The sequence below is a fragment of the Pogona vitticeps genome, chromosome 1 (genome assembly GCF_051106095.1).
Source record: "Pogona vitticeps strain Pit_001003342236 chromosome 1, PviZW2.1, whole genome shotgun sequence".
In the NCBI taxonomy this organism is placed as follows: domain Eukaryota; kingdom Metazoa; phylum Chordata; class Lepidosauria; order Squamata; family Agamidae; genus Pogona; species Pogona vitticeps.
The window spans coordinates 321774898-321787644 of NC_135783.1; the positions used below are offsets into that span (position 1 = coordinate 321774898).

At 41.7% G+C, this 12747-nt stretch overlaps 1 protein-coding gene across 1 annotated transcript in view; it reads right to left on the bottom strand.

Annotated features, from left to right (window-relative positions):
• The window catches only part of VIPAS39 (VPS33B interacting protein, apical-basolateral polarity regulator, spe-39 homolog), a 40286-nt gene that overhangs the window by 8208 nt on the left and 19331 nt on the right, over positions 1-12747 (bottom strand). Inside the window, exons 7-15 of the mRNA XM_020794359.3 lie at positions 12686-12742; positions 10283-10375; positions 8537-8570; positions 5628-5730; positions 5513-5540; positions 5272-5345; positions 3624-3699; positions 2189-2323; positions 1395-1436 (exon numbers count right to left, since the gene is read on the bottom strand). Coding sequence (XP_020650018.3) covers positions 1395-1436; positions 2189-2323; positions 3624-3699; positions 5272-5345; positions 5513-5540; positions 5628-5730; positions 8537-8570; positions 10283-10375; positions 12686-12742 — 642 coding nt within the window. The remainder of the gene's footprint in view (positions 1-1394; positions 1437-2188; positions 2324-3623; positions 3700-5271; positions 5346-5512; positions 5541-5627; positions 5731-8536; positions 8571-10282; positions 10376-12685; positions 12743-12747) is intronic.

Consider the following 12747-nt stretch of genomic DNA (forward strand, 5'->3'; position numbering starts at 1 on the left):
CATAACTCCTTGCACCCAAACAAGAACATTCTTTAAAAAGCAATGTTTCATCCCAATTCTTTCCATAGGAAAATGGGAGAAACTCTACATAGCCTGAGCTATGGCAGCCACAAACTAATAAAGTGCAATACAATGTACAGTGGTGCCTCGCTTAACGAGTGCACCGTTTAACGAAAAATCCGTATAGCGATCCCTTTTTGGGGATCGCTATACGGATCAGCCCCAATCGCCGCACTCGCTTTGCGACGATTGGGGCTCCGGCGGCCATTTTGGAGCCGCCGATCAGCTGTTCGGCGGCTCCAAAATGGCCGCCGGAGCGAAAACATCGCTGGAGGGGGTAAGTTTACACACTTATTGGAACGCATTAAACTAAGTTTAATGCGTTCCAATAGGTTTTCCTGCCCCGCACAGCGATGTTTTCGTATAGCGAAGGTTAATCCGGAACGGATTAACCTCGCTATACGGGGCACCACTGTATTTTGCCTTAGTTCTAGTCATATCCCAACTCTTTAAAACATACCGTATTTTTCTGTGTATAAGACGAAACTTTAAAACATTTAGATAAAAAATTTAGGGTCGTCTTATACATGGAAGTAAGGAGGGGGGAGGGATCAAAGCGCTTTGATCCCTGCTTTCCCCTTCCACTTGCTTCAAAAAACAAAAAAAACAAAACACTTTCCTCACTAGAAAGTGGAGAGGGAAAGCAGGAATCATCAAAGTAATTTCTGCTTCACCCCTTCACTTTCTTCCAAGAGGTAAAGCACATTTTTGCGAGGAAAGTGGAGGGGGAAAGCACTTTCCTCACAAGAAAGCACTTTTTTTGGAAGAAAGTGGAGGGGGAAGCACTATCTTTGCAAGAAAGTGGAGGGGGAAAGCAGGAATCGTCAAAGTGCTCAGATCCCTGCCTTCCTCCTTCACTTTCTTGAGAAGAAAGAAATTCTGGGTTAGAAAGGGGGGCATCTTATATGTCGGGGGGCATATTATACATGAAAAAATACAGTAATCCCTTGAATTTCTTCATCTGAAGTAATATCACTGCTTAACTTCCATTATGTGCAATTCTAGCAGTGTTTTCTGCTCTTAGAATGCAGACTAGACCCTGTTTCCCCAAAAATAAGACCTAACCTGAAAATAAGCCCTAGTATGATTTTTCAGGATGGTCGTAATATAAACCCTACCCCCAAAATAAGCCCCAGTTAAGTGAAACCCCACCCTCCACCCTTGTGCAGCAACCCAAAGAAGATGACATGATTGTATTTGAATAAATGTAGATTGTTGTACATGAAAAAATAAAATAAAACATCCCCTGAAAATAAGCCCTAATACGTTTTTTTGGAGCAAAAATTAATATAAGATCCTGTCTTATTTTCGGGGAAACACAGTAGGTTCCTTACCTTAAATGTTTTCTTCAAGTTTGCTGGACTACTGAATGTTCCCTAGGGAGGAGAGGGATAGCAAGCTTAGTAAAGGAGAGAGACAAGGAAAGAGGGAAAATGCATATGATGCTGATGCTAATAGTACTGATAAGAAGTAAGTAATTTTCTGGCAATTTCTACTGAATTCCTCTTCCTAATCAGCATTTATGGATCTTGTGTACTAGTTTCCTCATACCCTTCCCATAGAAATCAAGATGTCTGCCAGTCTATTTGAGGTTACAGGCTTTTTTTATTTAAAACATTTGGAAAGATCCTTTTTGATTTTTAAATCAAAACAGCCACAAACTCATTAACATGGATGGGAATGAAAAACAACAACTGATTTATTTTGTTCCAGTAAATAACAACATGTACTAAAATAACACTTGGTAATGTGAGATTTACAATGGTTTTCCAAACTTTTCCCAATCTGGTTGATCCAGTCTAGGATTCTTGAGTTCCAGTGCCTTACATAAAACTTTCTAGATTACGATATTTAGGCAGCCACAATAAGAGAGCTGTTTATTACAGTGCAAATTTGTTAAATGTAGTAGATAGATCAGGAAAGTAAGTTGCCCTATTCACAGTTAAACCCTTTCCAAGAAATACTGGAATACTTGAACAGGATTGCCCTTGTTTGGAGACAACTATCTGCCTTGCATGACCAACAAGCAGAAGGGGAATCTGGCTCCTTCATTTCTTTGACACAGTGTAAGGTTTCAGTGAGTAACATACAAGCCCCAGTCCCTGTGTGTGCCTGTTGTAATCCTAACCTCAGCCTCCGTGTAATGGTAAAAGCAGGAGTAGAAGAGAGTAGTGACCAGTGGCATGTTGAGGATGGAGGCCTTACGAGGGTATTTCCGAAATATTTCCGTCTGTCCAACTGATTCTAAATGCTTATCATTTGCCTAGAAGGGAAAAACACAACAAGAAATGTGCTGAATTAAACCAAGAAGATAACTACAATGTTGTATAGTAATAGCTTCTAAAAAGTACTCAGGATATTCAGGGTTAAGTCATGAAGCAACTTGTCAGCAATTCTACATAGAATTACTCAGAAATAAAACCCACCAATCTTCAGCAGCCTTCTAGAACTTGAAGATGTTACTTTTGCGGCCACTTTCAAATCCCCTCACAAGCGTGAGTGGATTCTGGCAGTTTCCACCCCTTCCAATAAAAGTAATTTCTCCAGTCTCTGGATTAACTCCAAGTCAGTTTGCACAGCACCGTAACATTACTGAATATCATCCAGTCACGATCTTGCATCCTAACCTGAGGCACAGGGCATGTACGAAGTAAGAAAGAGGCAATAACTTCTCGTGCATCTTAAATTCCTTGACCTAAGGTTGGGATACAAAGGTCAAGCTATTTACTTGTTTGTTAAGTCTGTGTCTGTATCTCTATCAAATGGTGCTCAAGGATAAAAACAAAATAAAATGCAAAGTGAAATACAAAGCAGGAAAAAAAATATTTATTCAGTCATTAGGTATGTTAATACCCTGCCATTCTTCCAACATGCTTAAGTTGGCTTACTAGGCTTTCCTCTCCTCCTTTGGCAGTACTAATTAAAAAAAAGAGGGCCTGTTTGTTGGCTGCTCCCAGATTATGGAACTCCCATCCAATGGAGGCAAGGTTGACTCCTTCACTTTTGAGCGGTAATATGCTGCATTTATTCTTTCTGTTGTGTGTTTTAAATAGTTTCTAATTTGTACTAATTCTGTGTTTGCTTAGTGTGGTAATATTTAAAGCAGTGTTTTAAATACTGTAATTTGTTATAGGCTTTTAAACTTCATTTGCTTTTATATTAGTGCCATACACTGGCTTGAGTTATGCAAGGAAAAGAGGAGGGATAAAATAAAATAAATTCACCTCACTACCATCGACAATAAGAAATCAAAGCCCAGTTCTGCTTCTTTAAGAGGAGGATCTTATCATGTACAACCATGTTACTTTACAGCCCTGCATCCATTTCTATCACCATGATCTAAACGCTAAACCATCCCTCAGATCTGTCAGGAAAGACTGCTGATGGCAAGAAAGCCTTCATATAAGACCTGCTTGCTTAAGCCATACTTCTAATAGGTTTTTGTCAGTACAGAGAAGAAGCTTCAGTACAGAGAAGAAGCTTTTGTTCTAGAATATGCAGAGTACAATCAGGAGCATGAAAAGAATGCTTACATCACAGATAACTAAAGGTGGAGACTTTACCTCAATTATGATCTGTCTCTCCAGGAGTGTATAATGATCTTGAACGTGAGTAGCATCCTCAGGTGAAAATGGTAACCTAAATTGAAAAACATTCTCTCGTCACTTCTGGACTCTCATGCTAACTCACCTTGCAATCCAATGCACAGTAACTTAGCAGGATGTAGTCTCCAATGAGACTTTATCAATGAATGTATTTTGCTGGAACCCTATTTCTTTCTGTACAGGGAAAGAAAACTGCAGAAGGCACCATGAATGCTTGTTGCATACCTGATGCATGACTGGCCTTTAGTCACTTAGCTATGGCGGCTTCCTTTATTTATTGAGTATACGTATTGAGTATCTTTCTTGCTACTCTGTAAGTATTTTTTTAGGATATAGTGCAAACCTCTTCAACATTTATCCTGTTTTAGCAAAGAGGGCATTTCCCATAATAATCTCTTTGACTAATTAATAATTATGTGCCATTAAATTGATTCTAACTTATGGTGACCCTTGCCAGGATTTCCTAGGTATGAAGTACTCAGAAGTGGTAGGAGTAGTGTATATTTTGACTTTTTTCACTGAAATATTCTAAGAATGGAAAAGAGAAAATTCAGGGGAGAAATTATTGTGTTCTTCAAATATCTGAAAAGCTTCACCCAGAAGCAGGCTTGTCCTCTCTTGTTCCAAAGACCAGGATCAGACCCAATAGTACATGGAAATTGTGGAGAAGCGGATTCTGGCTAAATATTAGGAGAAACTTCCCAGCACTAAGAGCTGTTTAAAAAAGGCGTAGGTTGCCTTGGGAAGTGGTGGGCTCCTCTTTGCTGAAGCTAGACTTTGCTAAGCAGAGTCTAGACAGGCATCTGTCGGGGAAGCTGCAGTCACATCCCGTACTATATAGCTGATCAGCCGGCTCACAGATAGACTGAGCAAGGCTGCCTGAGAGGAAGGAAGCCCCCACCCACCCCCGTCTTTGCAAAGACAGCATGGGGCTTCCTTTCGGGCATCCACCCAGGCTTGCACAGTCTGTCCATTCTGGACCTGATCAGTCTTCCACAACTGGTATCTTCCACATGGGCTGGATGATAATTCCCATCATTCCTCACCTAGTAAAGTTGGAGAGGGCTGGTCCAGATGAACTCTTAAGTCCCCTTCTGACTTCTAAATCTGGAAATATTCCCATTTTCCCCCTCTCTCCAAAACTGATTTATCAACCTTTTTTTGCCTCTGATGGTAGATTAAATCGCAAGGATGTGCAGTGGGATGCTGCCTTATCTTTCACTATTTGTCTAATCCCCTTTTAAAACCATCCAGAGTTGGTGAGTATCACTACAGCTTGCTGTTCCAACTTCCATGATTTAATTACAAGCTGTGTAAATAAGTGCCTACTTTTATCCCTCCCAAATTTCCCACCATTCAGCTTCACTGGTAAGTGACAGAAGGGGAAAAAAATCAATGTACTCCCTCCAAAGTATGCATCATCTTATGCACCACTACTGAATTCCTTACAATTTACCCTCACCTCTTAAATTTAGAACAACCCCCTCCATTGTTCTTTCTTGTCTTAGTATACAATACCACTAAGTCCATCACTTCCATAATACTGGCAAGACTTGAAAGCTCATTTCACCCTACAGTAACATGAATTCGATCATCCTACACTTACCCAATGCAACCTTTCAGAAACTCTTTTTGTTTCTCTGCATCCTGGATACTCAGGTGTTCCCGGTACTGTGTCAGCTAAAGGGAACAAAAACAGATGTAGAGAACAGACTCGAGGTGGACATTGATGATGACAATGTCATTTACACCCCTTTCTCCAGTGCTTACAAACACCAAAAAACCCAGAATAAAAATATCAACTGAAAACAGATTTAGCTGCAAACCAAACTGTAGAAGGTACTCACTGCAACCTCCTCGGCCCTGTCCAGGAATCTGTAGAGGAAAAAAAAGAAGCATCAGACCACTCAGCAAACTTGACTCGGAATTCAGTTTTGTCTTTCTGCTCAGGTGGGTTCTTACCTCAACAGGTCCAGGAGGAGTTTTTGGTCTCCTGTTTCCTTGAGGAAATGTATTAAATGACGCAAGGCCACCTGCCTCAGTTCCAACTCCCTGAACAAGATCTCTAGATAAAAAGACAAGGAACGTGACTGGTTAGGTATGCTCCACATCTCTCCCATATGGATCAGGTACTTGCAGGACGATGTTGTCATTCCTTCATACACCTAAGTATTTCACTCCCAGTCGTCCAGGTGGTTTTTAGGCCTGTGTTGTGTCCACACAGGTGAATACGGCTAGCACAGGGGAACACCCAAACCACGATCAATCTGGATATAAATTTATTTGGTGCACTTTATGCTATAGATTTTTGTGGCAGTTAATCTGAACTGCAATCTTAAATGACCACCCACAGGTTCCTTTTTTTTTTTCAGAAAACAACCAGCGCTGGTGTTTCTGAAGAGAGAAAGACGAGGCCACAAACTGCTTGGCTTGTGACTTCCTGTTTTGGGGGGGCTGAATCTGAGGTATTCTGACTCTGCTTATAACACAAGCAGATACAGTACCTGTAACAAAGCTACTGAGAAACTGCTCTGCCCTGTCCATTAAGCTACCTTCCTTTGAAGGCAAGACATCCTGATAGGACAAGGCAACTTTCCAATATCATCCTTACTCACTGCATCACACATGGTCTTTAAGAAAGATTCAGAATATTTTCAAACGTGGAATCTGTTCTATCAATGGTTAGAAATGCAGCGTAGAGATTAGGCCCTAATCTGTATCAACAAAGGTGAACTCATATATCACAATGTTTAATTAGCACAGACTGATTTTACTAATAAAATTAAAAAGAAGAAGAAGGAATTGATGGATATATTCCTACACTTTTCTTTGTAAATACTGTATACACTGAAGATCTCATGGCCATTCTTAAAAGAAATAGAAAATTACCTGTGACTTTCTTTGATCCTCTAAATATACCCTAAATAGGGATCCAACTCAGTAAGTCTTAGCATTACTCTACATTCAAAACAGAACAATTTGCCATGAGATGATTAATGGACAACACAAGAAATCATTAATATTAAGAAACAAAATTCTTTCTGTCTTTGAGATTCCCTATGATTTTATCTATAGCAAGCCGTTTGTTCTTGACAAAAGGCAGACTCAGCCAGCTGATTTACACTATTGGTTGTTGTGGGTTTTTCGGGCTTCTTGGCCGTGTTCTGAAAGTGGGTCTTCCTAACGTTTCGCCAGTCTCTGTGGCCGGCATCTTCAGAGGACAGCAGCTGTCCTCTGAAGATGCCGGCCACAGAGACTGGCGAAACGTTAGGAAGACCCACTTTCAGAACACGGCCAAGAAGCCCGAAAAACCCACAACAACCATTAGATCCCGGCCGTGAAAGCCTTCGCGAATACGATTTACACTATGTTTCTCATTCAGTGCCTTAAGGATTTATAAAGTAAAATGAGTCACAGACTTTTACAACCCACTCACATTTTCTCTCCACAAATATGGAAATAACTGGCTATTTTCAGCACATTCATGCCTAAGTGATCTTGGGTGAAATACAATAAGGTGTTTTTTCCCCTGACCAAACTGCTTCCATCAGCCAATTCCTTCTCCCTTTGCACTTTGTTCAAAATCTGCTCCAGAGAATTAGAGAGCCATCCAACATTTTCTAGGAAACCACACGGATGGCTGAACTGCCACTGAGTCAAAATTGAATTCATTTTCATTCTCTTCTACCTGCACGGAGACCTCTGTGTGTTTCAATCAGCATTACTTGAGCACCCATCATATAAAGCAGAGGTCCCCAACTCTGTGGCCCGGTGCCAGTCCGTGGCCTGAGACAGACTGGGCTGCAGAGAGAGACTTCCCCCCACCTCCGCACACTTTCCCCCGCTGCACAGCCCATTTGTGCCTGCGCACAAGCGCGCACACGCTCCTTCACACATGCGCACGAGCGCAGGGGGGGTGCCCCGCCTTCCCCAGCCAGTCTGCGGGGCTAAAAAGTTTGGGGACCGCTGATCTAAAGTACCCTTTCATAAACCTGGCTGGGTGTCCTGTTGTAAATACCATCTCGAGATAACAACAATAACTCAGTGGTTGGACAGGATTGAAATGTCTCTTTTATGATATAGGATCTCTACAGCAAAGAAGGGCATTTTCCCATCATTGTTACAAACAAATGCAATTTCCTCCCCACGCCTCCCTTCTCCCCAATCTGCAACTGCAAGTGCTGAATAGAATGTGGTGCATGAACAGAGAGCACCCAGGTTGATGAAGGACAAATCCTTCCACGTCCTGTCAGTCCTCAGCAAACAGAGCTACAGTGATTCCTTGCAAGGTTCCCCTTGACATTTTTAGTCCAGTCGTGTCCAACTATAGGGTGTGTGTGTGTGTGCTCATCCCATTTTTCACGCCGTAGAGCCAGCGCTTGTCTGAAGACAGTTTCCATTGTCACATGGCCAGCATGACTAGGGAACGCCGTTTTACCTTCCCATTGAAGTGGTACCTATTTATCTACTTGCATTTACATGCTTTCGAACTGCTAGGCTGGCAAGGACCTGGGACAAAGCGACGGGAGCTCACTTCGTTGCGTGGATTTGATCTTATGACTGCTGGTCTTCTGATCCTGCAGCACAGGCTTCTGCGGTTTAGCCCGCAGCGCCACCACATCCCTTGCAAGAGTTGGTCCAAAATCTGCCCCTCTCCCAGGGATTATGGGACTTCAATTCCCAGACTGAATGGTTAGAGATTCTAGGAGTTGCAGTTTAACACCAAGACTGCTAGCCTGTCTTGACCCTTGAAAAGTAAAAGGATTCAATTCTGACTTGACCTACATGAGAAGAGAGCCATAAGCAGTTTAAGTAAATAAACAGGTTTGCACACAGGTCACTGGGCCTAGCCACTTCTCAGGCATACATACCTTTCTTCAAGGTCCTCTTCAGAAATATTAGAATCTGCAAGAAAATGGACAAGAAGCCTCAGCTGAGCTGTTGGTGCTTGAGCAACAGAGACAGTCACCATTGCAAATGGTTCTTTCAGAAGCATGGAGCCACAAGCAACTGAAAATCCCTCCAGCACCACTTTATGTACTTTATGCCATTCTTACTCATGTTTAGATGTGAGCTAGTAATATTTGTAGGAACAGAGCATGAGTATTGGGGCATATTTGGCTGCTAATTCAAAGTGCTGGTTCTAAACTATAAAGCAATAAATGGCTTGGGTCCAAGCTATTTCAAGGACCACATCTCCCTTTATCAGCCTGCCTGTGAGACAAAGAGCATCAGGACAGGCCTTTCTCTCACTTCTACCACCTTCCTAGGTGCCATTTGGTAGGGGGACTGGGAGACGGTCTTCTCTGTTGCTGCCCCCAGACTTTGGAACTCCTTCCCACAGGAGGACAAGCTGGCTCCAACTTTGTTGTCCTTCTGCAAGTAGGCAAAGATCTTTATGGTTGTTGTGGGTTTTTCTTTTTCTTCTGTCCATCTTCAGAGGACAGAAGATGCCAGGCACAGAGACTGGTGAAATGTTAGGAAGAACAATCTTCAGAACACGGCCAAAGAGCCCAAAAAACCCACAACCATCAGATCCCAGCCGTGAAAACCTTCAAGAAAAGATCTTTATCTTCAGGCAGACTTTTCCTTAATGACTGCCAGTTGACACTGGAGCAAGACATTGCAACAAGTAAAATGGGCCCAAACTGTGGAAGGCTTTGTATGTAAGAATCAAGAAGTGTTGTACTCTGTTGCTTTGAATCTATGCTTGTTTACTGTTTTTAGTGTGGTATTTGTTTGATCCTCTTTAGTATTAGTATACTTACTGTTTTTAGCTTAAAATAGTATCTTTTAATGATGTAAGCTGCTTTGGCTCCTTGTTAGGGAGAAAAGTGGGCTAAAAATATTTTTTAAATTAATACAAATAAATTATTTTTGCCAAAATCTTGCTGTGCAGCTCTGCCAGTGCAATGAGAATTGCATCAGCAGTTCTGTCAGATTGATGCTTATTAAAAACTTTTTTGTTATTACTCTGGGGTGTGCGCAGCCTGCATGCAATGAGATGAAGTTACATATACCTCAAAACAGAAAAAGGGAGTCTTTAATCTATGGCAAGGTGCCACTGGCAAAGACATCATTCTTGTTGCACAGACAGAACCTGTCTAACAGAATATTGGCAAACAGGATTTCCAGACTCAATGGTCTGGAAAGACAATTCAAAAAAAAAAAAAGATTAGAAAATAAACAAGACTGCTAGTCACAAATACCAAGCACCTTTGGAAAAATGGTTGTTGTAGGTTTTTCGGGCTGTTTGGCCATGTTCTGAAGGTTTTCCTAATGTTTCGGCCAGCATCTTCAGAGGACAGGAGTTAGAATCCAGAACACAGACAGAGTTTTAGCTCCTGTCCTCTGAAGATGCTGGGCATAGAGACTGGCAAAACGTCAGGAAGAACAACCTTCAGAACACGGTCAAACAGCCCAAAAAACCTACAACAACCATCGGATCCTGGCTGTGAAAATCTTTGAGAATACACCTTTGGAAAACATTTTAAAATTGCAGATAGGCTTTGGGGCCTATAGTGAAGTTAACAGAGGGCTTCTAATAGCCATTCAAGTTTTCCTATACTTGTTTAGGAAATCTTAACCAAAAATCATATTATCATATAAGGACTCACAGCTGTAATAACATTCCCATCATGTGCTGCAACAGCTTCATCCAGCAACAGCAACTTGTCCTGAAGCGAGTGAAACCTCTCCAGTGAGCAAATCTAGAATGAGATGACATGCATGAAAAGAGGCAATGGATGAACAGGGGGCCTGGAGTGTCTCCCCAGAAGCCTGAGGTAGAGCTGATTGCACCAAGTGCAGTTTGCTCTCAGGATGCTTGTACTGGCATAATTAAATTTTCCTGAACCTGAGCCCCCAAGGCAAACAGCAATGCACGCAGTGGCATGCCCACGAGTTCCTGCTTTGAGTGGCCGCATAGTGGGATAGAGCCACCACTGGCGATTGCTACAACCGCTTTTAGAAAAATTGGAACTAAAGAATTCTGACCCAACCACGAGATGCAAGAGCTTCATTCACCAACCAACAGATCCAGTAGAGCAATATTCTGTTGCTCTCCTTCAATTAGCCTTCGCAAATACATAGATCCACTAGGATTCAGTTCTGTAAACTGACAAAGTGAAACTGGTGAGCTGGACAGCTTATAGTCTGGTGGGTCCCGTCCTCAGTAAGCCATGGAGGGCAATGTGTAGCCCCATTATTCTCCTCATATCTCCCCTTTTTTTAACATTGAGGGGATCAAAACGCTCCCTGCACCATTTAGGGCATTCTTACCATGTTTTGAGCCCCCCAACAACCACACCTCAATTATTTCTTAAATTCTTATGCTGCTGAGGATTCTTGATATTGTAGTCCAAATACAGTGGTGCCTCGCTTAACGAGTGCCTCGTTTAGCGATGAATTCGCATAACGATGTGTTTTTTTTGAAAATAATATGCACCATATAACGATGTTTCCTATGGGCGATTTTCGCTTAGCGAAGTTTGGGACCATGCTTCGCATAACGAATGCGATTTTAGGTCCCCTGCTTCACTTAACGATGTTTGTTTTTTCAATTTAAAAAGTGTCTTAGAAGGGTCAAAAACGGTTCTAAATGCTTGGATTCGTTAGAGGACCCCCTAAGTCGTGTGCAAACCTGATTTGGCTTTGATCTGACTTTTCGTTAATTTATGGTGAATTTTTTTTTTCGGCCCATAGGAACCAATGGAGCTGTCAAAATCTGACAGCTCCATTGGTTCCTATGGGCCGAAAAAAAAATTCACCATAAATTAACGAAAAGTCAGATCAAAGCCAAATCAGGTTTGCACACGACTTAGGGGGTCCTCTAATGAATCCAAGCATTTAGAACAGTTGCTGAGTCTTTGTTAATTTTTTGTGAATTTTGTCTTCCCCATAGGAACCAATGGAGCTGTCAGATTTTGACAGATGTCAAAAGTTGGGGGGAAAAAATTCACCATAAATTAACGAAAAGTCAGATCAAAGCCAAATTAACTTTTGCATCCATTTTAGAGGGTGCAGAAGCTAATCCAAGCATTTAAAACCATTTTTGACCCTTTTATGACACACTTAAATTTGCAAAAATTGACTTCGCAAAGCCATTGAAATGAATTGAGTCAGCTTCAATACATTCCAATGGAGGAAACATTGTATCGTTTAACGATGTTTCCTATGGGTTTTTTCGCTTAAGGACGGCAATCCGTGCCTATTGGAACGGATTAACCAGTTTCCAATGCATTCCTATGGGAAATGGTGTTTCACATAACGATGTTTCACATAACGTTTTTTTTTAACCAATTAAAATCGTTATGCGAGGCACCCCTGTACATTACTTTTCCAAGCCATTGCATGAATGAATATTAATTGCATACAAACAGACATGACATATCAGCTCATCATCAATTTTAGAGCAGCTGTATTTTTCATCATTTCTATATCAATCAAAATTTATGCATTTCTCTCTTCAGATACCAATGGGAGGGGATTAGCGGATTGCAACCAGATTTGGAGACTCTTCCTTGACACACTGGCTCTAAAAACAGCAGTGAAAAACTATATTATTTCTGGTCATTTGGCTACTGGAATTCAACTGTGGATGAGAAGCTGCTATTTCTCCTGAAAGGGTGCATGGTCCCTGCCCCTTCTTTCAGATGAGAAAATCAGAGTTTGGGAAGTTGTGACTGTGTTTCCCAGAGGCCATTCTAGCTGACAGGTTCAGAGACCTATTGAGCCAAGACGATCACCATCATCTTAGAACTACAGATTTGGAAGGGGCCCTATGGATCATCAAATCTAGCCCGTCAAGAAGGCGCAGCAGGGCATTGAACTCCCAGCCTCCAGCACCTCAGCCAGATGCCTAAACCACTGAGCTATCCAGCAGTTCTTCCCAAACTCTGCTTCTAACAGAAAACTTGGGACACTTTATTTAATATGCAACACTAGAGAATAGCAGTTGCATGAAGGGCCATCAAAGCAAATAATTAACCCTTCTAGAAACAAAGAGAAAGACCTCTTACCTTGCCTCTCTGCAGTCGTCTTACTGTATCTTTAAGACTCCAATCACTGCTATAATCCTGAA